General features: G+C 42.7%; 4 protein-coding genes across 6 annotated transcripts in view; 1 reads left to right on the forward strand and 3 right to left on the reverse strand.

Moving 5' to 3' along the window:
* Positions 1–3,115, reverse strand: part of lctla (lactase-like a) — a gene marked incomplete at both ends in the record, with an annotated part of 5,439 nt that extends 2,324 nt beyond the window's left edge. Inside the window, 11 exons of the mRNA XM_079997297.1 lie at positions 56–182; positions 275–549; positions 714–875; positions 994–1,048; positions 1,155–1,250; positions 1,363–1,491; positions 1,625–1,734; positions 1,884–1,971; positions 2,086–2,246; positions 2,345–2,494; positions 3,034–3,115. Coding sequence (XP_079853423.1) covers positions 56–182; positions 275–549; positions 714–875; positions 994–1,048; positions 1,155–1,250; positions 1,363–1,491; positions 1,625–1,734; positions 1,884–1,971; positions 2,086–2,246; positions 2,345–2,494; positions 3,034–3,115 — 1,435 coding nt within the window. The remainder of the gene's footprint in view (positions 1–55; positions 183–274; positions 550–713; positions 876–993; positions 1,049–1,154; positions 1,251–1,362; positions 1,492–1,624; positions 1,735–1,883; positions 1,972–2,085; positions 2,247–2,344; positions 2,495–3,033) is intronic.
* Positions 3,116–5,024: 1,909 nt separating this feature from the next.
* On the forward strand, positions 5,025–8,158 carry crybgx (crystallin beta gamma X; the record flags this gene model as incomplete). The annotated part of the gene is made up of 6 exons (XM_079997066.1): positions 5,025–5,080; positions 5,511–5,559; positions 6,133–6,254; positions 6,931–7,066; positions 7,666–7,805; positions 8,026–8,158. Exons 1-6 carry the CDS (start codon positions 5,037–5,039, stop codon positions 8,156–8,158), a joined length of 624 nt encoding a protein of 207 aa, XP_079853192.1. The 5' UTR covers positions 5,025–5,036.
* Positions 8,159–8,470: 312 nt separating this feature from the next.
* On the reverse strand, positions 8,471–10,818 carry LOC307228283 (G2/mitotic-specific cyclin-B2-like). 2 transcript variants are annotated; one of them, XM_079997914.1, is made up of 8 exons: positions 10,667–10,818; positions 10,379–10,489; positions 10,015–10,290; positions 9,768–9,926; positions 9,447–9,683; positions 9,236–9,376; positions 9,047–9,157; positions 8,471–8,970 (listed from the first exon to the last, which is right to left on the reverse strand). In XM_079997914.1, the coding sequence occupies exons 1-8, from the start codon at positions 10,691–10,693 to the stop codon at positions 8,860–8,862; spliced, it is 1,173 nt and encodes a 390-aa protein (XP_079854040.1). In that variant the 5' UTR covers positions 10,694–10,818; the 3' UTR covers positions 8,471–8,859. The 2 variants fall into 2 exon arrangements, with proteins under 2 accessions (XP_079854040.1, XP_079854039.1); XM_079997913.1 differs by having other exon boundaries at positions 10,379–10,492.
* Positions 10,819–11,393: 575 nt separating this feature from the next.
* cars1 (cysteinyl-tRNA synthetase 1) lies at positions 11,394–26,870 on the reverse strand. 2 transcript variants are annotated; one of them, XM_079997412.1, is made up of 23 exons: positions 26,813–26,870; positions 24,417–24,644; positions 22,590–22,681; positions 22,187–22,275; positions 21,760–21,856; positions 21,570–21,668; positions 21,082–21,231; positions 20,737–20,877; positions 20,497–20,585; positions 20,293–20,414; positions 19,653–19,765; positions 19,161–19,289; positions 18,922–19,051; positions 16,876–16,979; positions 16,691–16,788; positions 16,368–16,557; positions 16,162–16,230; positions 15,386–15,467; positions 14,590–14,670; positions 14,373–14,440; positions 13,860–13,919; positions 13,278–13,361; positions 11,394–13,059 (listed from the first exon to the last, which is right to left on the reverse strand). In XM_079997412.1, the coding sequence occupies exons 1-23, from the start codon at positions 26,832–26,834 to the stop codon at positions 12,931–12,933; spliced, it is 2,466 nt and encodes an 821-aa protein (XP_079853538.1). In that variant the 5' UTR covers positions 26,835–26,870; the 3' UTR covers positions 11,394–12,930. The 2 variants fall into 2 exon arrangements, with proteins under 2 accessions (XP_079853538.1, XP_079853539.1); XM_079997413.1 differs by lacking the exon at positions 24,417–24,644 and having other exon boundaries at positions 26,813–26,855.
* Positions 26,871–26,904: the final 34 nt, after the last annotated feature.

Consider the following 26,904-nt stretch of genomic DNA (forward strand, 5'->3'; position numbering starts at 1 on the left):
GGTATGGACATTCTGCGGGGACAGTGTCATCGTGCCATCTCTACTTTCCTCTCACCCTTCAGCATTTCGTTGATGTAGTCCTTGAAGTACTGCATTCTCCAGTCATCACAGAGGTCCGTGCACATCATCTTCTCAGAGACGCCGTTCTCCGTCACGTAGATCATGGGGTTTCCGTACTGCGTCTGGAAAGCGCCGCAAAGGGGGTTAGACGATGCACATGCTGAACTACAGAGACAGTAAAGCGCGGCATGAAAAATATCTCGCGCCTGCGGACCTTGACAAAATTCAGCAAGCGGCGGAACCCCCAGGGCACCGAGTAGAGCCATTCCGAGCCAGGATCGGGCCACCGCGGGTCGACCAGCTCCGCCAGGTCGCGGTCCATGAAGTAGCTGCTCCCTCGGCCTGACGGGTAATTCTTCTGGGTGACGTAGCGGGTGGTGAAATGGCCGATGCCCAGGAAGTCGCAGGTGCCCTTGATGTAGCTCTTCTCCTGGGATGAAAAGACGGGTAACCGCGACACCCCCAACCCCTGCTGGGCACTCTTCCTGCCTTACGGGAGGAAATTGAACCAATGTTATTATAGTAGTATTGGAACCTGAAGACATCTAGGATTGTGTTGTCTTTACGGCCCTTTTGGATCACGACATTTCATTTTCTACTTCCATTCTAAATTCAGTTATGTATCGTTTCAAGGGACACAGTCAGCCGCGTACCTATGTAGTCCTTCATGACCTGGGGATAGTCTCCATTGAAGATGGGCGTGGCAAACCATCCCATGTAGAACTGGACGTATCGCTCTGCCGCTTCGATGTCTCTCTGGTTTGTGATGTCCACCGGTTCCCCCCAGTCAGCGGACAGCGAGATCCCAACCAGGCCTGGAGGAAACGCACAGCAACGGTACAGTTCAGGAGCAGGTCCCCTCCCACAGGACATGAATCCATACGAGTGTTACAATCAATGAAGGTTCAGGCTTTCCATCGGAGATTCCATCACCTTTTTGTTTGCTTCTCCACTGAGTGTCGTAGGTGTGCCAGACCTTGGCGTGGGCCTGTTACAAAGAGGGAAAGCCACGGCGTCCTGGTCAGGTCTTTGTACTGTTTCCTAACGTCGACGTTTTGATCTGATTTGACAGTACGCTCATGGTTCGACGTTACCTTGATGATATGATGGGCGGCTTTGTACGCTCCCGTTCCCCTTAGCTTCAGTCCCGGCGCGTGCTCTCCGGTTTCATATCCTTCAACTGCAATCGACTGGACACAGAATGAACGCAGGCGTTGTAGGCTTTCGCGGAACGCAGTAAAAAAACAAACAAAAAAAACCAAAAACACACGTATATTTTGGTGTCATATCGCTGCGACGTACCCATGGGTTGTTGAAAGTGATCCAGTACTTCACCCTGTTTCCAAATCTCTCAAAGCACAAGTTGGCAAAGTCGTTGAAGAAGTTCACCATGCTGATGTTCTGCCATCCCCCGTACTTTGACTCTAAGACCTGCAAAGGCAAAGCAAACACTTCTATTCCGGTTTGCACTTTCAGTGCTTTGCTCTTGATTTGCGTATGATGTGCATTGTGTTTCCAAATGCAACTGAGAAGTCCCGTAAATGGTAGCAGGGCATATGCTCACCTGGGGCAAGTCCCAATGATATAAAGTCACGATGGGTGTGATTTTATTCTCCAGCAGCATGTTAATCAGCTCGTCATAATATTTGAGTCCTTTCTCGTTGATCTGATCGTCTGAAACATTTGCGGAATATTATACATTTGCTTAATTCAATAGTAAAATACTGTGTAAAAAAAAAAAACCCTTTGAAGATGTACACGTTAGTATTGGGCATCCATCTATTGTGCTGCATATAATGACACGGATAAAGGCGGGTCATTACTTTTCAGTCCATTTGGTAAAATCCTTGGCCAGGAGATGGAGAAGCGATAATGATTCAGCTTCATATCCCTCATTAAGGTGATGTCATCCTTTAAAACACAGACAAGAGCATTCATATCGAATAATAAAACCACTGTATTTGGTGGTGAAGGTCTTGATTTGAAAATCAGTCGGATACCAGGCACCATGGTAGGCTACGGCACCTTGAATTTGTAGTAGCCTTCACACGAGGAGTCTCCGGTGTCATTGAAGGAGATTTTGCCCTTTTTGTGGGCAAACGCATCCCAGATGCTCATGCCTTTGCCGTCGATGTTCCAAGCTCCTTCCGTCTGATAGGCGGAACTCCCGGCTCCCCAAGAAAACCCTTGCGGGTACAGAAAACAGACTCACTTCAGACATGGCCGTGGCTGGTTGAGTTATTCCAAAGAGTGACGTATGACAGAATAATATGATGAGTTGTACCGGTCGGGAAGATGCCGTAGTAGAAGGAGCCATGCTCATTTTTTGTCCAGTCAAAGTCTTCGCTGGCTGACACGCCAAGCACCAACACAAGCACACAGCTCAGCCTCACCGTGCACTGCGCTCGCATATTGATCTCTGGCAGGTAGGTGGCTGTCCTCGGTTACACCTGCACACAAAGCACAAATAATTATGTCACCGACAGAAGGGTACAAACAAATACAAAGCCCCTTTCAACTAATAAAAGGTTGGATAATTGAAGGAATTGACACTTCTTCATCTCAAGTGCGTCCCTGGAAGTCAGTCATACAGCTTATGCCAATGGTAGAAGAATGCCAAGTTTATCATTGCAAAGAAACTGCTTTTGTGATGCCTTACCAGCCTCTATTTTCATTTCAACCAACTATAAGACACACTGACACAAAATGCCACAAGCGACAGGAAATAAGCCAACTTGTCCAGGACTGTCAGTATGAGCGACATTTCAAACGACTCTAAAGTTGAACTGGGGCACAAGTTTTGAAAAAAGAAATTTGCCTCGTCTGTCAAAAAAATCGGAAAATGGTAAAGATGCTTAAAGGTCCTTGTGCCAAAGCCTGTGCTACTTCCAGCCCTGCGTCTATCCCTCTCTCTGTCCTCGTGCCCAATCCCTGCCTCAGCATCCTCTCTCCCAGCCACATATAGATGTCTACCTGCAGCATGTCCTGCATTCGTCTCCACTGGAAACAGCTCCCAAATGCAAGAAACGTCCCCAAGCTTCTGGACCTGGTTCATTCTCGCAAATGTCATCAGTTGGTTCGGGGCCAAGGTTACCGGAACAATACACCGCGGAGCACGCAGTTGATTTTGCTGCTATTCAGTGGCCCCTGTATAGCAAAACCATCACCCCCACCCCCACCCCCCCACCCCAAACCGAACCCCAGCCCACCCTCCACCCTGGAATACCCGGCCATTGGGAGCCAGTGGAGTGTGAATGTAATTTGCTGGAGCAAACAGATCCTTTGCAACAAGGAGGGATTTTGACACCGCAAGCAAAGTTAATGTTAGTTCACTGAATCCGTTCGGCCACTATATATATTCCCTTTTGAATATGAAATAAATGATTCTAACAATGTCAAATTGTTTGATTTACCCTCCAATGTATTATTATTATTATTATTATATATTTTTTATTATTTTATTATTGCTATCTATCTATCTATCTATCTATCTATCTATCTATCTATCTATCTATCTATCTATCTATCTATCTATCTATCTATCTATCTATCTATCTATCTATCTATCTATCTGTCTGTCTGTCTGTCTGTCTGTCTGTCTATCTATCTATCTATCTATCTATCTATCTATCTATCTATCTATCTATCTATCTATCTATCTATCTATCTATCTATCTATTTGTTTGTTTGTTTGTTTGTTTGTTTGTTTATTTATTTGTTTATAAAATAAAATTAAAAGCATTTGGCAAAATAGTGCACCAAACTTTTCTTGCTCATAATGTAGTCTTTTTATATGCAGATATAAAATAAATATAATACACACTGTGCATGCAACAATAATTACATTATTTTACAATAAAACATGAAGATGGATGGAAACAACGCTTTATATTAGAATAGACGATCCGGTGTGTAAGATCTTTATCAGATGTTCTGTTGGTGAAAAGACCCATGTGGATAACTGTATCTAGCACCACCCCTCCCATGCGTTCAGTGTTTGTACAATAGATGTGAATAGGGGTGGGACCAGTCGCTCACTTACTACGCTCCCATATAAATATATATTAGACTCATACAGCGGTGTGCTGTACGGAGAATACAGAGAACATAAAGGAATGCATCACACGAGGGGCTGAAGTTCAAAGAAGCAAAGGAAACAGTGACAGAAAAGTAGTTATAGTTAATATATGACGTTGGCCGCGCAACGGAATACAAACAAAGCAATCCAAGCAGAAGAGCAGCTTTCCCTGACCTCTCCCTATACTTCCTGTCTATCGCATCGCAATTTAACATGGACCTCAGATACATTCATTATTCATGTTTAAAATAGTTATGTGGCGGTTTAAGCACAAATTGCTTATGTTATTATCGTTCGACGCCGCCAGTGTACGAGTACCAAAACTACATGCAGGGAGATAGGGTTTTGAGCCTCCCACAGGAACACTGTGTCCATTAGAGCTTGCCGTGCACAAAGCATGAATACGTCCATTATCATGAGGGCAACGCATTGTTGTAACAAACAAAAACAAAATGCTGAATTGTTCAAAGCCAAAAGTGTTGGCACTGCACTCTCCGTTCCACGTTTACATGTAGGTGTGTGTGTGTGTGTGTGTGTGTTTGTGTGTGTGTGTGCCTGTATTATTCGTACACTCATTGTTGTGTTGTAGTTTTTCCTATATACTAGTATTGTACATGCTTTGTGTGTATGTGGTGCACATGTATGGGATTCTATGCATGCATGCGTGTGTGTGTGCGTGCGCGTGTGTGTGTGTGTGTGCTTGTGATGTATTTGCGTTTATTCTCACACATTGGGCAGGATTTCAGTGGGAAGATGGGTGTAGAACTGTGTTTAGCATATCAATGGCCTCAAGGGCCCCGGTGAGAGCCGCAGAAGCGCTGTGAGCGTTCTGGTAACCCGCCGGCCGACCTGCGCTCGCTGTATTTAAGGGGCTTTTTTCTGGCCTCGCCGAGCTGACATGAACATCTTTACTAAGGTCCCAGGATTAGCCCAACAAACCAGGTATGTTGACGGTGCTGGGCGTTGACACGGGGGTGCATAGCATCGAGAGCCGGCCTCCATTTTGTTTTGGGCTCTTCTACCTCGACCGGGCACCTCTGCTATCACTTGCCAAAATCATTTTCCATCGTGGAGATAATAACAAGAGGAATACACATTTACTCCTTGGCTTTTTTTCATGTTGAAAGTCCAAAACAAACCAGTCGAAGCTTCTTCCAGTATCTCTCACAAGAGAGGAACAGAACTGGACACGTTCAGTCAGTTTACCATCAATAAATAACGTCAATAATTAAATTCTCAAAAGAAATTATTTGTTGCTACTTGCTGATGCAATTCCATGCAAAATGCTAGATTAAATGGTTTTGCTTGTATTATGTACAGCGTGGTGTATTATATTTGGTGAGTAAAAAGCTTGTTGTTTCTTTGTTCACAGCAAGCTGGGGTCTGTGCTCCAACGTGCCTTCTACGGGTCCAGTGGGAGGGTAAGCTGACAATGCATTTGAATGCACACAAAGATATTGTTTGGCACATTGGGTACATTTATTCTAACTTGTCACCACGCTGGGGAATTGATGTGTTCTTTGGTTGGCACGAAAGGAATTACATGTCACCGGTTTATTTCATAATGTTGACCCAACGTCATATTGATAGATCTGAATTCAGGTCACTGTAAACCCTCGTTTCTGGTGTTTGGACAACAAAACCCAACAAAACACCTACATTAAAACCGTAATGAGTGTAAAAACTATACTACTAACGTTACAGTACTATCGGCGTACTCTGTTTAATGTCTCCCTGGCTGTCTCCTCTTTAGTACTGTATCGATGATTTTTTTTTTTTTTTTGACAGCATTTGGGGACTTTGTCTGCTGTCTGCTGTAATACTGCGCTGTTCAATTAAAAAAAAAAAAGCGATGATAATAATAAATAGATAGATTAAATAATAAATAAATAAAACAGATAATAAAAGCTTGAATAAATACATAAATGTAAAATTGATATGAACTAAGGAATAATAATAATAACAACAATTTATCTGTGCGTTTCTGCTCCCAGGTGACCCTTTTCGAGCAGCGGAACTTCGCAGGCAGGCGGCTCGACCTGAGCTCTGACTGCCAGAAGCTGAGCGACAAGAACTTCCCTGAGAAATGTAACTCAGTGCAGGTGGAGAGCGGAGCGTAAGCAATGCGAGGCGACACACCGCCCCCTGGCGCAACGCGCGTCTTACTGCAACAGCACCACAACATTCTTTAAGCGTTCCCCGACTGAACACATGGGAGTTTGCAGGTCCTGAGAAAAATGTCTTCAGTTCGGTTTTACACATATCAGTTCAAATGGAATGATCTTACATTTGGATTCATGGGGTTCTGATTTTAACATGAACATTTATCTGACTTTATTGATCCACAAAAACATGTTTTTGAATGAATACATTATAAAACATAGGGGTATAAACGGGTATATCCCACAGAAGAACACACTATGCAGAATAATACTACATTTGCCTAGGAATATTTCTCTTTTATGTGGAAATATCCCACAATATGTCTTTTATCCCAACACTCTCGTGGTCTGAACTTTGACCCCTGTAGACATACAAAACAATCAAAAAGGCCTCTGGTTGACCATGGACAAACTCTCCGGCCTGATCCCAGTGTGCCCTAGTGGCTTTTTCCATACTTTGCCATAGCTTCCATAGTCTTTCTTAGACCTCAGGTGCGTAAAAACAGGACTTACAATATTAATAACATAACATTTTGTGGACCAACAGAAAAAACAGGTACAATCAGTGTTTCCTACGACTCTTATTTAACCCTTTGTGCTCAATCTCTTCTCCCTTACGATCATTCAAAGATGGGTGGGGTACGAGCATGACAACTTCCGGGGGCGGCAGTACCTGTGGGACATGTCCGACAGGGGGGAGTACAACTGCTACGACAAGTGGTGCGCCCAGGTGGACCACATCTCCTCCGTCCGTGCCGTCAAGCAAGTAAGAGATGAAACCACGCGCACACACAAAGGCATATTCCCTCTCCCACATACAGCGCACAGCTAATATAACGATAAAGCAAGGAGCTGCTGTCCATGTCCTTCGATTATCTCGACAGACGTTCATCCGATCTACTTCACACTTGGCGGGTGTATCACTGGGAACCCAGGGATGTGCAGTGTCCAATTTGATGCAATTTGATCACGCGGCTTGTTATATTAATAAAGGTGTGACTGCTCAGCTCTGTGCAGCAGCGGGGCGGGGCTTCAGGACTGCGACTGAGTCACAAAGAGTGTCACTTTAACCAGCAGCTTCATCTTCCACTGTCGAACACAGGGCTGAATCATTGACTGAAGAAACCTGGACTCTACTCAACTGACCCTTCAGAAGTTCTAATACACCTTTATTTTTACATTGATTGCAAAGTTGTCCTTACATTTTGTTAAACCGTGCCATGCTATTGCATGCCCGTTTTGAACGGGCATGCAATAGCATCTCCAATGTAAGGCCTTGGTGCAGCAACACGTTTGCGCCATCAATTTCACCACCGAGCCTGCTCCTCGCACGCTCATTTTCTAAACGCCACGCTTCACCCGTAGGACAACAACCCCTGCAGAGCGCAGCTGTTTGAGAGAGCTGGCTTCTCCGGCAAAAAGACCGAGATCCAGGACGACATCCCCAACATGATGAGCCGCCACAGCCTCAACAGAGCCGCTTCCATCCGCGTCCTGGGAGGAGCGTGAGTGCATCGCCTCAGACTACACTAGAAGTGTCAGAGCTGGGAGTTAAAGACAAAGTAAACTGGCAGTGTCCATGACCCTCAATCATGTAGCCTATGAAAGCAGTCTGCCAACATTAAGAATCCTATAGCCCAGCAACATATGGTTAACATGTTTTATAAATGTGAATTAAGCACTTCAGTGTGAACTTTTTGCAACTAATCTGTCCCTCTCCCACAGTTGGGTTGTGTACCAGGAGCCCAATTTCAGAGGCCCACACTACATCTTGGAGAAGCGCGACTACAACAACAACTCTGACTGGGGCAGCCAGAGCAGCACGGTTGGATCAATGCGCAGGGTCCGCTTCAATTGAAGACCACCCTGCCCCATCTCTTTTCCTAACTTCAGTACCACCCCCAAAAATCATGCAACCTGTCAGCTTTAAATCATGACACCAGAAACCTATTTTAGTAATAAACTGAAAAAGAGTATGTTGTCATGTCATCATTTAATGTTTACAGTTGAAGGGATGTAGCCATTTCCACTTAAGGAAAGTTACATAAAGAGACCCTATGTAACATAAGCCCCGTGCTAAAGTTAGCTCTGGAATGACTTTGAACCAAAGTTGTTTCCCCCCCCCCCCCCTTCTACACCCTTACAAACGGAAACAGGCTTTTAGTGTCACTTTATTTTCCAAAATGAGGAGCATTGAGGTAGAAGTATGCATGACGCCTCGTAGCTCGAGACATTAGATTTTACAAATCAATTTAAGTTTGTACAGGGGAATCTAGATCAGGCCCAACGGACGCAAAGGGAACCGCAAGTCTGAATCCCCTGTAAAAGACAACACCCAACAGCATCTGCCCTCAACCGTAAACACGGACAAGCATTTTTAAAATGTATTGCCAGGATATCAACACGCGAGAAGCTCTGCTCACAGAGAAAGTATGTAAATTGTCACATCAATTGATAAAAGTTTAGAAATTTATTAAAAAGCTAGTGAAAGTTTCAATGGTCTCATTAAAATATAAAGTGCAAATAAAATCCATCCAGGCAATTAAAAAGATAAAGACTTCAGGGATTGTTGAGCAGAGGCGCAGCGAGGGTCTTGATGAGGGAGGACTCGAGCTGAGGAATCAGGCTGACTTTCATTAGCTTGCCGCTGGAGTACTTGTTCCTGACAGCCTGGTGGGGGAGAGGGAACATGAGCGTGGCGGGCCGCAGACAGCAACGTCGTTGTGCCGCTTCCGAGGACCCTTACCTGAAACTTGGTCTTCCCTCCATTCACAACCACAACATTTTTGGCCATGTGCTGCATGACTGGCTTGAGGTGGTCCGCATCATACGTAGAGTAGAACTGCTGCATGGGAGACTAGGGAGAAGACAAGAAACAAAGTAGGAAATATTCCATAGCCACACTTAAACCCAGAGTAGTGGATTTTAAAATTACCCAGGGCAGGTCATCGATGAGCAGCTGGGAGAGGTACAGGGCGGCAGCGGCGATCTCAGACGGCCGGTAATGCACCATCTCATAATCCACAAGCGTCAGCTCCATGAGATACTTGGCAAGCGTATGTTTCTCTACATTGGACTAAAGACAAACTATTAGAACACCTGGCACAGTCACGCCAAAATGGACAGTTTTTCCCTTGCCGACTTACATTCGCAGCCTTGGAGGCCCTCCTGAGGAAGTGCAGCGGCAGTGGGCGCCCCAGGTCAAAGTTAAGAGACTTGAGAACAATTTGCTCCATCTCAAGAATCTGGGCCTTTGTGAAGGCGTTGTCTGTGATGTAGGCAAAGTCGGCAACTTCGGGACTGTACATCTCCTCGTACTTTGACGCCACCAACATGGCAGTCACCCCGGCGAGCTGCAGATTCCGACGGGAGACCGGCTTGACCTGCCGTTTGGGAGAAGGCGGGTCGTAAGCAGGCCCGGCAAAGAGCGAAAGCCGATAGAGCGGCTCCCCCAACGGCGTCCCTACCTGGAGGAAACGATCCAGGACGGCCACCGTGAGGTACAGAGTCTCCTGCAGCAGCTGGAACCTGGAGTGCACCTGGATCAGCCAGTCAACCAGGATAGCTCTCATGCGCTCTGTGATTTCGTAGCCATCCATGTATTTGGGCCGCACCGCCTGCTTTTGCTGCAGAGGAACAGTCACGACAAAGGGGAAGGTTAAACATCAACCCCTGCGTTAAACATTCAGAGGAGCCGTAGTAAACTCAAATCACCTCGAGCTCCCCGAGATACGCGTAGATGTCCTTGACGTACTCCGAGCACAGCTGGGGCATGTCCTCGTCGTGCGTGTCGATGTCCTCCACGGTGAGGAGAGCGCCGGAGAAGGCCTGGCAGAGCTCGTCCTCCTCCTTCATAGAAACGTCGGCCGGCTGCTCCGGCACGGAGGGCAGGGCGGACTCCGGCGCCGCGGCCGGCTGCACGGGACGCGCAGTCTGCTTGACTCTCCTGTCAAGGGGCTGCTTGGTCGCAGCGCTGGCGCCTCCGGTTTTCTACGAGAGCAAAAGCCATTTAAAAACCGCGCGGAGGGTTTCTGGAAGGGAGATCGGATCCCCCGGGGGAAACCGCTCGGCGCGTTACCTTGGCCTTGGCAGCCGCGTTGGAGAAGTTGGTCAGCTCTCCGAAAGCAGGCCTGCTTGAGCCGCCTACGGTGGCTTTGCCCAGCCTCGCATGGTTCTCCGCGCCGCCAACCTGCTGGAAATGAAGGCGACGCTACCGATCACAACGCAGGTCACGCGTCAAGGGACAAAGCGCCAAACCTCACCCCGACAACGAACCCGTCAGCCCGCTAGGCCGAAGCGGGGGGGGGGGGGGGGGGTTGCCTGAGGCTTCACGCCGAGGCACACGCACGGTCATCTTTTTACTTACCGCAGCCGGGAGCTCCACAGAGGTCATGTTGAAGCCGCGGATTCGAAGGAGTAAGAACTTTTTTTTCCCCCCTTTTATTCCTTTGTTTTTAAATCGAGCGCTGACCACAAACAACGTTCGGCGAGCGGCGGTTCGGGTGATCTGCTGCTTGTTCGCCGAGGACAACAACAGCGTTTCCCCCCACCGTTCAAATACGGCCCCGACGCCTCTGATTGGCCGCAGCCGATTGGAATGCAGGGTTTTCATTGGTTGTCAGACCGCGGTCAAAGGTTAGTCGGCAACGGCGACCCCAAAGAACCCGTATGTACATTCGAGCAGTCGACGCCGGGGCGTGTGGGTAATGTAGTAGAATATTTTTTGAAAAATGAACAAAATCCAGTGTGAATACGACGTGTGTTGACGTAGGTTTTTTTTTTTTTTTCCCGTTATTCGTTTTTATGAAAACGGATTTCTTTCCCCCCGCTGTTATATCTGAGGATATTTTAATACCAAGTAAATAAAAACAAATGGCCTTCGTTTAGACTTGCACACGTTTGAATGGACACAGATAAAGGAAGGTCTGAGGCCGGTCCAGTCCGCTGACACGTCACGACTTGTTCGTTTCAAATGATCACAAACGGACCCCGTTTCAAACTCGAGCTAATGTTCGTGTTATTCTTATTGTGTTTCTTTCAAATGTCTTTCAAATAGAAAACATGGGCATTGCATGCTTAAACAACAACAAAAATCATAGCAGAAAAAAAAAAGGCATTTTATTCAAATTCATTCCATTGCAACAGGCGGAGCTTTCACATAAATCCCTATTCATTTTTTAAAAATGTCTTTATTGTATGGAAAAAAAAAAAGGACCATCAACCACAAAATGCAGTTTATTGTGTTGAACAGGTCTATTCGATGCTCGCCCACCACATCAAACACTTCAGGCCTATGAATATCCGCAGGGCCGCGGGGGGGAAACGACGGCGTCGCCCGTCCACCACCCGAAAAACAAAAGAGAGGCGCCAAACGCAAGGCCGGCGGGCGGCGAGCCAGGGCGTGACCCGCCTCGCTCATCCGAAAACCGGCTACGCCTCCGCCGCCTCTGCCAACCTCCCTACGTTTGACGTCCGACTGTGCCCCTGAGTTCACAGAACACTGACGGGAGGGGACGCAGTTCAGCCGCTGATCAGTTGTTCTCTACATCCCCGGGGTGCACAAGAGCCTCAAACCGCCTGATATCAGGGAAAATAAATCTCAAACTACCGCCGTCCGTAACTTCAAGATGGGACTGTTTGGCGACCCGCCCTGCTAAAACAATTGCTGCAGTCATGTAATCACAGAAACACAATATCTTACAGTATAAAATAATCATAATGCAACCTCACTGGACGGCTGAATAACACACCCCTTCATGCCACGTAAACCAAAAGTAAGGTAGTTTCGTTACAGGATTTTGGCCCGGTGAGGACTTAAATTCCCCTGGTCACTGATGCAGGCAGGCTGTCGAAACTGCTACAGTTGTATGGGAATTCGGTGCCAATTTTGGGGAACAAGCCACGGCCACGATGAAACCTGACAAAGGAACACATACGTTGCAAAACTGCTCACCCTCACCAGGGAATAAGAAGGTTATTGTTTTAGGGCGGCTTCCTTTGACTACAGCTGGGTAAACACGGTTATTACTATTGCTTTGGCAATTCAGCAGACAGCAACCTGAAAAGTTAACCTTGCGGTAATGTATCTCGTAAATGTAAACCTTCTCTAAGTGACACATTCAGAGGTTGGATTTCACCGCTCTACTAAATCTGACATCAACTTGAAGCTATACAGTATAACATGTCATTTGTATTCCCATTTTCAATTAAGCACGTATTACAATTCCCGGCATGTTATGAACTCAGTCTTTTGACTGAGTCAAAGCTTTGCATAAAGTAAGAATCAATGTATTTTGCCAGCGTACAATAAAGTACTGAAATAGAAACAATCTGCGATAATACCAACTATGCTCTCAGATTATTCCAGTCTCATTACTGAATTTCCTTTTATTTGAAAGAAACGCGAGAACATAATTATCTGTTTTTGTGTTGACGTAAGAAAAAAAACAACCAGTGGGTTATTTTAAAATGGTGATGAACTGTCTTTCCTTCCATGGAATTGCATTGCAGCCCTCCTTCCGTGTTCTGTCTCGCTCCACTTCTCTGACATGGTGACAAACCATCTCTGGCCTAAATATTTATTTCGGGGTTGTTGGCGGAGTGAAGAGCTGAAAAACATCATGTGCAGACTCAGCTGCCGTTTTGGTCCATCTGGAGGTATTCATTGTGTAGTTTTTCTTGTGCCTCGTACAGCTTGCGCAGTTTCTTGGCTTGGCCTTTGCTGACGTCCTTCCCTTCCACGTCGTGAATGGGAAAACCCTGTGACCGGAAAACAAGTAGAAATATGACGGTTACATTTCCTGGTTCTATCATATTCCCATCATGCCGGGAGCTTGGTTTTATTTATCAGATTTTTAAAGTGTTATTAAAGTCTGTTCAAGTCTACGAACAACCAATCTTAACACGGCGATCAAGATCAAATTTTATGCTGGATCCACACGAAACAAAGCTAATTGAATAAAGTCAAGTAGAGTCACCGTTTCATCAAATTTGGAGTACTTGTCTGTTTCAGCAAGAAACATTTCACATGGAGGGATCTTCATCTTTGCGAGTTTAGCCATCTAGAATAAAAAGACGATGAGTAAAATTAATAAAAACATTAGAATAAGAATCACATCCGCTTATATTGATTCAATTTAATTGGGGGGTTCGCTAATGGGCCAGAAGAGATACTGGATATAAATTATATAAGGTTACAAGAAAAAGCGTCCCCGCCAACGAAGGAGCGGGCCCGCATCGGTGCGCCCGCATCAGGCGGTGCTGGTGCACGGGTGCAGGCGTGGGTACTTCATGCTGCTTCTACTGTTTTTTCCCCAAACACACTGGAACAGTGACATGCCCCTTTTCGGCGTGACGTCGAATGTGGCACACCAGAAAAAAAAAAAGGCATACTCGTTCACTGGCAATGGGAACAGCATAAATCGCCTATTTTTTAGCGGGTTTAAAAAAAAAAAACCTGCATATACACGGTAATCTTGGTATTAGAGGGAGAGTTAGAACAACATGTCGACTGGTGACTTCCTCATCTGCATCCCGTCTAGACGACACCGTGCACTGACCTCTTGCTCTTGTTTCTTCCTGGCAGCCTCTTCCTTTTTCTTTTTCTTCTCCTCTTCCATCTGCGGGAATATTGAAATAACATGTTTGCAGAGCTCGTTTTCTCAAGCAACAGGCATTCAAGTATTTCTGATTCTCATTCTGATTTATTTTGTTATAAACTGGCATATATCACCATTTCCACCCGCTTTCCACCCGACCCACAGGTCGGTTCAACTGCTTGTCACAAATGCACTCGCTGTAAAATGGCTTTGTATAAATGCTTCTTCAAAACAAAGGACGTAACGTATAACCACGGCAGGCATTTCAGTGTTCTATTTAGGAAAATAGTTTGCTGTTGTCCTGGTTGCCTCTCATCATCATATGGAACATGAAACAGCCATTTTGTGAGAAAAACATATTCCATGCAGTGGCCTGTTAGGTGGTGTAGTTCTTGTCTGTTGCGCTCGGCTCTAATCAAGAGTAAACTTTGGAAAGTAGGGAAGTATGGAGGACCCTCGCCCCTCTTCCCTTACCTTTTTCTTCTCATCTCTTTCCCTCAGCAGGGTCTCCTTATCCAACAGTTTCACCACCGTAGGGAGGCCTGCAACACGGACACTTTGGTTCAGTGAAGTTTGTTTGAATGTTTAAGAATGTATTCTTTTTTTATTTAATTTGATTATAATAATTCCAAAACAAGAGTGTAAGTGAAAATGCCTTCCACTCAGGTTCAAAGACGGTCATTTCAGGTACCTTCGTGGTCTTCCAGTCGAACTCCAAGCTCGGGTAAGGTGTCATCACGGACCACATCACACAGCTGCAGTAGCTCTGTCACTGGAACAGTAATTTGCTTATTAATCAGTTGAAAAACAACCAGCCTCTGCTTACCAGCGTTCATTCTGGCATTATAAAATAAAATGTAAGGACTTTCAAGGACTATTCAAGCACTACTTTTTCATTTTCAAGGACTTGACGCAAAACGAATAATACATTTTCAATGTGATCTTTATTAATTAAAATATGATGTAATCTTAATATTTAATCTCATTGTCACCTACCACCTATAAGTGTCTATTTACAACCATGCTGGATTTAAATGTACATTTCCTTTGAATAATCTTTGTTGTTTAAGTGATTCTGGAAAAAATTCTATTACGTTATGATTCAAATAACAAAACCAGGGGGAATATCACAGGTTTGTAATGATCGCATTTTCAAGGACTTTTCATGCACTTCAGCACAAAAGGGGCTATTTTAAAGGTATTCCAGTACTTCAATTACTGAGGATGAAATTCAAGCACCTCAAGGACGTGGTAAGAAGCCTGGCTTACCACATCTTCTTACTGTATATTGTCCACACTGAGTTCTGCTCCCTCATTTGGATGCAACAGATCAATGCTATTGCTAATGTGATCAGACTTCTATTATATGATATGACATTACTACATGAAAACCTAACAGTAAAAATCTAAATTCAAGGGTCATTTTTTTGGAACATCACAACTAAATATACCTTATATTTATAACTTATATATACATCACAACATACCTTTCTGCTCTCTTGCAATTTTCCGAACACCTTCTCTGAAATCTGATAGAACTTTCAGGTATGGCATCACCGTGGTCTCCAGCTGACATAAACAACAACAACAACAACAACAACAACAACAACATTAATGATCAAAAAAATCTCCAATATGAATCCCTTCAACGTATGTCACTGTCGTCAAATGATGAAATTATGTCATCACAATAAAACCTGATTCTGCAAAAGATTTGTGACAACGTTTTGTTTTGGACCACAAAATAACAAAGGGAACATCTGATAATCATCAGGACTAATTATGTTCTGTTGAATAATGTTTCACAGACAATATTTTAACAATAACCCTATTTAAAGATTACAGGTATGGCAATAAACTATTTTCTAAGATGAATTAATTGTTAGAATGAATTAATACATAGCATATAATTATATATTAAACGCCATATGAGGATATACAGAAGTGGGAATTGTCAGTCAAGTGTATGCAAGGGAAATTGCTGTTTATTACTATATTATATATTAATTACAAGAACATAACCAAACCAAGTGAGAGCTGGTTGACACCCAACCCAAAGCACTTCGAACAACATAATCTAAAATGAATAGCATGTGCTGGTTCCCGAGTAAATGAGCGCATTTCCCCAAATTTTATGTGATCTTATCGTTCACTTTTGATGAACGAGTCCCCATCAGTGCTTCGGATAGTACAGAAGTACGGAAGAACGAGTACGAGAGATTTACTTGAGAATTAAAAGAAACGGAACATCCAAAACACTTACATCTATTTCTTGACCTTTTCCTCCCACTGGAAAACCAATAGGGTCGGATCCTTCGATGGCACCAAACGTCTAGGAAAAATTGAATCCTGTTTTAGTGCAAAATGTCAAGTTTCAGGTAACCTCTGACATCTGGACATTGAATTAATTTGTGGTTTTATTCAAGGTCCAAGTTTCTTCCCTCAGTCGACCGGTGTAATCCAGCCCACCTTCAACATTGCCGTCAGATACACTGCCACACTCTCCATCAGCATGCGGTTGGGCTTGAGTTTGGCACTCTTCCTGATGGCTACGTAGGTGTTGCTCTGGCTGACGAGCGCCCTCATCTCCTCCATGGCACAGCGAGTATCCACGTTGTCACACAGCGCGTCATGGATCGCTGACTTCCTCTCGTAGAAGCTACAGAACAAAGAGTTCTTCCCTTTAAATTTGTCAGATGTGCAATCGTTGTGGAGCTTATGATACTGAGTTTTAAACGGTTGGGGAAATGTGAAAGGCTCTAGTTGTAGCCTCTCGTGTTGACTGTACTTACGAGTTGTTCAGGGTTAGCTCGGCTTCTCCCCACTTCTCATACTGACCAGTAATATCAGTCGGAGAGCGCAGTATATCTTTCACATTGAGGAAGAATTCCTATTGTTGGAATAAAAAAGTGCAAAAGGTGTTAAGTACCTCATAAAGTCTATTTGCTGATTAAAATCCTGCCAGTAATTCACCCACATTCATGAACTTCTCATACTGGATGGCCGACTCCATGGTGTTAGCAGAGTAGTCCAGGGTGTCCTTCCAGGAATGCATGAGGAAAGCCAGACGGAGCTGGCGGGCTGTGAGCGCACACACACACACAGACACACAGACACACACACAAACACACACACACACACACACACACACACACACACACACACACACACACACACACACACACACACACACACACACACCTTTCAGTGCTGCACAAAGTAAAAAAACACACGCCTCACATATAAATTGCAATATTTAACCATCATAGTGAAATACAGTTTTACTGCAGATGTTACAGCTAAGTAATGTTACAGCTAAGTAAATAAGTCCATAAATCTTGATGCAGAGTTGCAGTGAAAAGAAGAGCCAAGACAGATGCGTGCTTTGTTTTACTCTGAAGTGCAATTGGTTAACGTTACATCGCGCTATTTTGCTGCTAATTTACGACATGTTGTGAAGGAGCTGCTGTATGTCGCTGCTATGCGTCTGCTTATCTGCCATATTAGCAGTAAACGAATATGATGTGTATTGACAGATGTAGACCTCTCGACAAAATCGACTGTAACTTGCTTAATTCTGAACCAGTTTTTATTTTATTTTGCTTGTTACAAATGTGAGAAATTAAACATGATACTGGTTTCTTACTTGGAATTACATTCAGTTACTGGCGGTGGATCTAATCATATTTTTTCATTCACTACCATGTTGAAAGGAAGAAGGTATCATGCCTGCCTCATATTGCATTTTAATTTAACAATTGAGTATTGGATATTTAAAGATTTTATTTAAACATTGGACATCTTAAATGTTGTTTTGATTGAAGACCATGGTCAAAAGTCCCTTGCTTTAAGTGTTTTACAGAATCAATGGAAAGCAAAGTTATATTTGTGTCCTTTTCTTTTTTGATGATCCAAAAAATTATCAGATCTGTGACTCACAACCGCGTTACGATTTGAACCGTGAGTTTTGTGATCCACTGCACCCCTAGTTAATGAATGTACAGATGCATGATTTAAAAGTGATGAAACCTAAAGCCATCATTCCAAGCATTTTTATGTGCATTATTATTATTATTATTATTATTATTATTATTATTATCATCATCTGTACTAAAGCTAGATGGAAAACGACGATATTGTGTTGTGGTCAAATTAGAAACCCCACATAAAAAGAACCTATTACATGTTATACTAAATCCGATGCGATAAAACCAAATTGCGTGTATAAAAAAAACAACTTTTAAAGTTGTATCAGTCATGAAGCCAGCAGAACGAGCCAACGTCTAGTATATCCTGAGGCCAGCAGAGGGAGCCAAAGTCTAGTACATCCTGAAGCCACCAAAGGGAACAAGAGTCTAGTACATCCGGAGACCAGCCCAGGATGCCAAAGCCTTCCACAATACAGAAAGTTTAAATGTTGCATTTTTCAAGGTCCCATATCCTTACAGCTGAGGGCTGCAGAGTCCCCTCTCTCCTGAAAAAGCTGGAACAGGAAACTACAGCAACACCCTCTTCCAAAAGAGGGGAGGGTGTTCAACTATGAAGGTTGCAATTGGCTGTATGGAAAGTGACATCAGAAGGCATACTAACAAAGACTAAGAGCTGCAATTGGCTCAAAATAGGATTTTGAGGGATTCATGACACCAAAAAAGGCAGGACATGTAGATGAGCAAAGCTTCCCGCCGACTTTAAAACAGGAGCACAAAAGAGATAGAATCAGATGGTTTTCGCAAAGCTTATTCTGAGTTGGCTGATGTATTTGTTTTTCAACTACACAATAAACTTGATCGCATCGCTGGTCCGGCTCCGGTGTTTCTCTTCTAAGTTTTTGGAGTCCAGAATAAGATAGAACGTTGTGCAGAGATCCAGATTTTTTACTGGCCCCAAGTCTGGACCTTTGTTTAACTACCAGTTGCTTGAAAGGTTTCATGCACGCTTGAGATGTCTTTTTTATTTTACCTTTTTGATGATTAAGAGTTTATGCAACAAACACCCACTTTCAAATGCTGAGATCTTAACTCACCTGTATTCTTTGCCAAGGCGTCTTTTATTGTGATGAAGTTCTTGAGAGATTTAGACATCTTGCAGCCTGCAATAGTCAGGTGACCAGTGTGCAGGAAGTAGCGCACCCAGTAATCATTTTCAAAGTAAGCCTGTGTGTAATAAATCACAAGCAGTCAAAAATATATAGCTATAGTATAGAATTCATTTAGAAGCCCCACAAGATTGTGCTGTGTTAATAATTACTTAAATGAAATGTACCTCGGACTGAGCCAACTCATTGTCATGGTGGGGGAATCGCAGGTCGAACCCCCCTCCATGGATGTCCATGGACTCTCCCAGGATGGAGCCTGCCATGGCAGAACATTCAATGTGCCAACCTGGCCTTCCCTGTCAAATATAAGTGATATGCATTCATACAAATTATCAAAAAAAAAAAACCCAGTAGATTAAGTGTTACTTATAGACTCTAGCTCCAAATTCCACAACAAATTGGAATACAAAAACTAATTTTGACGCTTGAATACTTAAATTACATTCAGATTTTTGAATACTTAGGCTAATGGAAAGAAGAGAACAAATGGAAGCGGTCTAGCTTAATGTATATGCATGTGACAAATAATCTCTTGAACTTGAACGTGAAACCTAATAATACTTCCGGAACAGAAAAATCCAAACCACCATCAGTAACCATTATAACTACAATTATTAAGCCATATTCTGAATATATGTTCTGTATGTCTTGTGTCTCACCTTTCCCCAAGGCGAGTCCCATGAGGGCTCTCCGGGCTTGGAGGCCTTCCACAGGGCAAAGTCATTTTGGGAGCGTTTCTCACTCAGCCTGTCTGCAGAGATGCTCAGGTCTCCTGGTGGTTGGAAAGGGAATATTATTCATTGTGGTGTGGCAGGATAGTCAGGTTTGGCAACTGGTAAAATCAAGACAAACTCGTCTGGGCCATGTTCTTTTAAGTATGTAAGAAATGCAAATGTGTTTCTATATCCCTTTTCCTTGTGTAACACAAGGAAACAATCTTATCAAAAATATACTATAATAATACATGATATAATACAATATCATATCAAATACTATAAAACAATCTAACAATTGACTCTAATCCAAGATACTAATGTAATGTTTCCTTTGTTTACTTTAGTATCGATGCATACAATGAAAAACGGGAAATTCCAATTCAATGTTTGAGAAAAGGTTATTTCAAAACTGCCACAAACAGTGGTTTCAGATGAATTTGGTTTCTTTTGATCAGAAATACAGTAAATACACAGACAAAAATGATTATTTTCGAGCCCTTGTCACTGACAGTATGATGCACAATAAGATGACGTAAGATGACAAATTAAGATAAAGAATCTGATAGCTTGAATGTTTATTTACCCTCTCCCTCCTGTAAAGCTTTCTGATCACCAACGGCCTCGGGCACCAGTTTAGCATAGGAGTGCTGTTGACTGGCATCAAATTTACCAGAGTTGAAGTAAACGGAACCGTTTGATTCATACCTTAAAAAAGCAACAGGAGGATGATCAGTACATGCATGACGTCCGCTAGTGCCTTGTTATGTAAGGGCAGCGTCCCTCTTACCCATAGCCATTTGAAACAATCGTCTTCACAAAGTTCACAATCTCTGGCACATATTCACTGACCCGGGTGAGAACGTCAGGAGGGAGGACCTAACATGCATTTCATTATGTCACAAAGTAAAAAAAATAAAGCATAAAAAATAAACTGTGAATAGAGTCCAAACTTACACATTTTCAGTGGCATAATCATATATTCATGGGTGTTATAGCATTCCAAATAATTTGTTTTACTTTGACCTACATTCAGGGCGTCCATGTCTTTGTGGTACTCCCCCTCCCAATATTTAGGAAGAGTTGAAAAGATGGAATTTTCTGCCACTTGGCTTCCAAACTGGGTGTCCAGCCAGTCAGCCAGCAGGTCCGTTGAATTCTCCAACAGCACCTTTAGAGATTAAATAACAGACGGACATTAAAGAACTTTTCATCAACACCCTTTCATTTTTTTTCCCCCATGTTCCAAGCCCTATTCATTTGAACAATAAATTATTTGCACGGTGGAATACAATACTGTTGCGAAGTAAAACCAAACCTATACAAACACAAAACAAAAGATTTTAAACTGACGGTGGGTAACCTTTCATCTTACCTGGGCCTGGGACTGTACGTCCTCTGCTGCCGCCTTGCTCTCCACAGCTTTTTGCAGGGGACCCAGAGCAGCAGAAACAGCCGCATCCAGCCTTTCCAACATTTGCTTCTTATCCGGGTCGGTCGTCTCTGCGAGCTTGACCTGGAAAGGCTGTGCCGCACAGACGGAAGAAAGCCCTCATTAAATCCCTTGGTTTGAGGATTATTCTAAGACACATTCCTGAAGATCTTTATTCCGGTCATCAAATAGACGGCACATACCTATAGCCCTGCTGTCTTTAAATATGTGAAGAACTAGATTACGGACTAAATGAGATATGTGTGTGTGTGTATATATATATATATATATATATATATATATATATATATATATATATATATATATATATATATATATATATATATATATATATATATATATATATATATATATTGGTGTCATTGCTATGATGTTTTTTTGTATACAAGGGTGTTGAGTGTTTGTCTCACCCCTCTGGCACTCAGTACATCCTGCAGTATTTGTGCAGCTGGTGGCTTCTTCTCTTTGTACTGCTCCAAGAGATAGTTTTGTCTGGCCCTTTTTATGATCTGGAAGATAGAAATACAAACATCACGTCAAGCCACGCTAAATTGAACAGTAACATTTAACAGACACCATAGACAGATCGCTCCTACTTACTTTGTCGTCTATGTCTGTGATATTCATGCAATACAGAACATCGTATTTAAAATAGTCTTTCAGGATTCGTCGAAGTATATCAAATGATATGTATGACCTGGATAAAAAAGAAGAACATTTAACATCGAACTAAAATAGAATTCCATTATGTCAAAATACATAAAATCAAGGCTGACGTGAAAAGCTGGAGTGTGACGTTATGAGTAAAATACACAACAAGAGAGTGTTGCCTCAATGAAAACATGTGGGTAGACTAGTGTGCTAGTTCTTTTTTTGCTATTATTGTAGGTCCCTTGGCATACTTGCAAACTATTTACACCAAATTTGAATGTGAATGTGAAGTGTGTCCGAAACCATAGTATGCTTAAATAATGTAATCCAAACAGCCGTCCAAACGGCTGTTTGGACGCAGGGATGGTCTGTTTACCTTGCGTGTCCCATGTGAGATGCATCATACACTGTGGGCCCACAGCAATACCACAACACTTTATTTCCATGCTGGGGAACAAATAGTTCCTGAAAATCCACAGGAAATATCAGTTAACGATTGTTCTAATCAGGAAAACCAATAAAACATGGTGACATTTCAGGCGTGTTTTTGTTATCTGTTTAACAGCATGAAGAGAACACAGAAATAAATAGAAAACATAATCTTGCATCATGCCGAATTGATGATGACCATCTCAATTAGAGCAGATGGCAGTTTATTGTCCGCCTTATGCAGCAGTTAAAACTACGGATGTATCTTAGTGGAGTATGGGGGAAAATGAACAACAAAGTTGGCAATAACAAAAAATGTAAATACATATTTTCACTGGGACCCTAGCTACCTTGGTTCTTGTAAGGCTGTTGTAGAGCCGCAGCTGGGAGACCTCTGTTCCAGCTGGTGCAGACCAGGGAGGCTGAGTCCGCTTTCCCTTTACTGGACAAAAAATAACACACAAAAAAGGTTGAGACTTTGGAGAATTTATCGTACAAAGATTTTGAGATCATTTGAAAAGAAAACATTTAGATGTTCTTAACACCCATCTATTTTAATATCTGCAAGAACAAAGGCTTTGCATTAGAAGCTGTTTTGCTGCACAATACGCTGTCGATATTGACTCCACAATTTGACATGGTCAGGGTTTCCGATTCGGAACAGAAGGAAACAAGCAAATTACAGCTCCGTGTTGATGTTCATCAGGCTGAGGAAAAGAAAATAATCTTACTTAATCAACATCAACCTTATAGGAATTCATCTTACTGTATTGAGTTCGATAATTAAGCGAGATGATTAAGATAGATTCAGAATATCAATCAGAATAGATTAGAGACGCAAAAACAAAGCTGATGGGCACACGCAACCTTTAAAGACAGAACAAACACTGACAAACAGAATTAGCCAGCAGGAAAGTGGAACATCTTTATGTTGGCAAAAATAAATGTCGACTATGAGTACTGTCCCCTCTTGACACGGGTACCACCAAAGGTAGATATTACTCCACAATGGAGATAAGTAAATAAGGTATTGCCTTGTGATTTATACCACACATGACTCAAAACTTTTTTTCTGGTCAAATTAGGAACATAAATATCCATGAATTTCAACATCAGATTCATGGGGATAGTTTACTTAGCTGTCTATTTGGGCTAAAAAGTTACAAAGCAACAAAACATAACAAATACATACACATACATACATACATACATACATACATACATACATACATACATACATACATATCTATATCTATATATATATATATATAAAGTATATAGATATGCCTATATATGAGATTTCTCCCAGTTGTCACTAATCTTATTTAAACTTTTTTCTTCATAAAAATCTCCTTATTTCCTAGTGAGCATTATTGTGATAAAAAGAAAAGTGCCCATGCTATATATATATATATATATATATATATATATATATATATATATACCCACGTTAAACACCACATCCAGAATTTTTTCACATTTTGAGCTTTTTCATTTTATACTGTGGTACCCATTTTTGCAATATGTGGTTCCAGTCAGCACAATTCATGTTTGGCAAAATGGCAAATAAGTGATTTTAGAACAAGAAGTTCTACATGTCCAGCCCTTGTCATTACAGTACTTGGCAGAAAACAACACATTTTTTATTCAAAATGGCATGCCGTCTCACTCTGAAATAAAACCAATTCTTCACACTTGTTCTTCCGTTTTGGGACTGATTTATTACAGCTTTTTGATTGTCTTTTACGTGAGTCGGCTATCTCTATCAGAAACAACATCAATATTTTTGATTGAGAAGTTGTTACTTCCGCTGTCCATTATTGACACTCGCTAGTAGCCTAAGGCTGGTGAGGATGTGCTTTGTTTATCACCAATTAACATGCTGTTGCGAATAAGTGATGTTCAATTACTAAATACACCCACATATTGATAACATTTAGATGTGAAATACGGAGTGAAAATGACAGGAGGTGGCCTTTAACAAGGTGAGGCAGATACAGCAAAGGCAGGAGCAAGAGGCTGTCACGATATGGGCCATATTGTCTGGATGAAGCAAGTAAGAGCTGTTCTTAATTGACAAGAATCTTGCTTGTTTGACTACATTGCCTTGGGGACCTCATATAGCCTGGGGATTTCCTCAGTCTGCCCAGGCCTCATGCCTTAATCTGTCTACTCACTGCTGCTCTGAGGGCTGAGATCCTGCTGCAGGGCTGCTATGTGTCTGTACCAGCGCAGAGCGTGCACATGGTGTGGTGTTGGGGATCTGTGGAGGAGCCCAAAGGCTTCCTGGTCTGCCTGGGAAGGGCTGAACCCAGCCAAGTAGCTGCGTGAGGCCAGGTACTCATTCAGGGCACCTGCCAACGCAGCTTCCTCACTTATTTGTAGCAAGAAGCCATATTCAAAGACTGCAGAGACAAGAGGGCAAATATTGGCAAGGAATTACCGAGGAAAAACCAGCAACAGCACCACAACTTTCATATGGCATGTGTTACTTTTTTAGTGTAACCAATTAGATCACAGCCAAGGGTTAACCAGCGGTGAAGGATGCCAAGGATCATCACTGCACCAGCATGCCACAATGCCAACACATTTTAGGTTATGAACAAGGAATGCCACGGTGAGGATTTTTTTTATCACCGGTTAATAAAGTCATGACAACACCGGTGTTACCGGTAACACCGGACATTTTACAACAGGGTGTCCCCGTTATGCACAGAAGGACAAACACATTCCGATCTTTCCCTGATCTAAGGACTCCTATAGCCTTCTCTCCTCCCGTGATAAGCAGACTGTGCCGCACAGCAGCAGACACTTTCACTTTTGTAGCATCTGACTAAGTAATGATAACACGCTTAGTATTTTACAAATTAGATTTTTTTAATTTGATGAATGTCGGCGCTGATACGCGAAAATTAACTAAATGTTTTTATTTGGGTTTTATTTCTCTTAAAAATTATATATTAAAAGAAAAACACGGTGGGGAAAGTGGGCTAGTAATGTACACTGGTAACACTGATAACTGCAGCAACGCTATTATGAACTTAACAATTTAGGATTCTAACAGCCTCAACGTCCTTTGTGGCCGAATGACAAATTGGACTCTTTGATAAGAGCAGCCAACGCCTTGTGTTAGAGTTCGTTTTTTTTTAACTTTGAACTGAATACTTTCTGTTTTGTTTTCTTCTTCCAGGGCCCTATAGTTTCTGGTAGATTTGAAAAATATCTACCTTTTAAGCTACAAATTTGGGCCTATGGCAGCGTCATAGTCAATGTATTGCATTTACTTGCACTGATGGGTTCTCCAGTCTTTTAGAATGGATATAACAGGAATGAAAGAAGAAATCAATAAATAGTGAAACCAAAAACTTAATAGAAACCAAAATCATGCTCTTTGCTTCCAAAACAAACCAATAAGCCCCACACACAACATGCACAAATAGATGACAAAGCACAAATCAATTACAAACCAGAATTTTGAAGGTTATTTCTATCCTTATCACCAAACAATAATGGAGCGGTGATCATTTTATAATAATAATAATAATAATAATTTGGCAGTTCAAGAGAAATTTCAAATGAATGTATGCCCAATCACAACCACTGCCAATGTACTTCACAGGAAACATGAAGGGCAAATAAACAATTAAATGCCTTACCAAAAGGTACTTATTATCAATTATGAATAATCAAAGTAATATATTATAAATATATGAATTCGGTGTACGGCAGAGGTAAGTATTGGGGAAACAGGGTTGTTTACGAACTAGATGATTCTATCAGCTGTTTCCTTCAGGTCAGATAGCAGGTACTTAATGACCTTTTTAAAAGGAGCTGCAGACACAGTAAAACAAACGAGAAAGAACAGAAACATATGATAAAAAAAAAAAAAAGAAAAGCCCATAAAAGATGTGACCTGCGTTCACCCATGGTTATGGAAAACATGACAGCCGCCCCACGCACGATGGCGGCTACACACTGTGGCTTCGATCTAAGACTGACTGTTCAGACTGTCCCGTAGCGACTTCCCTGTCTAATCCGCTCCCGGGCTTGACGATTTCCTTTCGTTTCGTTTCTTTTACGCGGCCGTGGGGCCAATAGCGGCAATCAGCCTTCAGTTATTTGTAAATAATGACTGTTGCCACGGGCGAGCGGTCGTTCGCCCGGACCAGCGTCCCCCGCGGGGTTCAGCTGCGTCGCCGTGGGACTGTCAATTTCTTCTCTCATCGTATTTGTATTTGTACTAAATGAAAGAATACAAGTAGTATTCTTTAATTTAGTACGTCGCCGTGTAGTAAGCGGAATAATATGAAAAAAAAGTAAATAAAGAGCCCCCCCCCGTGCGAGGAGGGAGGAGGGGGGTCTTGCGCCACTCTGGCGGCCGTTATTCTGCTCTAACGCCCGGCTGGCCAGACATTATCCGCCACGGGTCTCTACCGCACAGCGGGGACTCGGCGCTCCCCTTCCTCGGCCAACGTCCTTTAACGGGAGGCGTCACATGGCCACACGACAAGCACATGGCATCGAACCCAATCTTAAATCGATATTATTGTATATAATTGTGTGTGTAGAATACCTTGGTCTTCCGAGCTCGACATTGCCACAGTGCGAGGCGGCTGGATGCTGATGCAACAATAACGTGTCCGGAAGAGGAGGAGGCGTGTTTTT

The sequence above is a fragment of the Zeus faber genome (genome assembly GCF_960531495.2).
Source record: "Zeus faber genome assembly, chromosome: 3".
Lineage (NCBI taxonomy): Eukaryota > Metazoa > Chordata > Actinopteri > Zeiformes > Zeidae > Zeus > Zeus faber.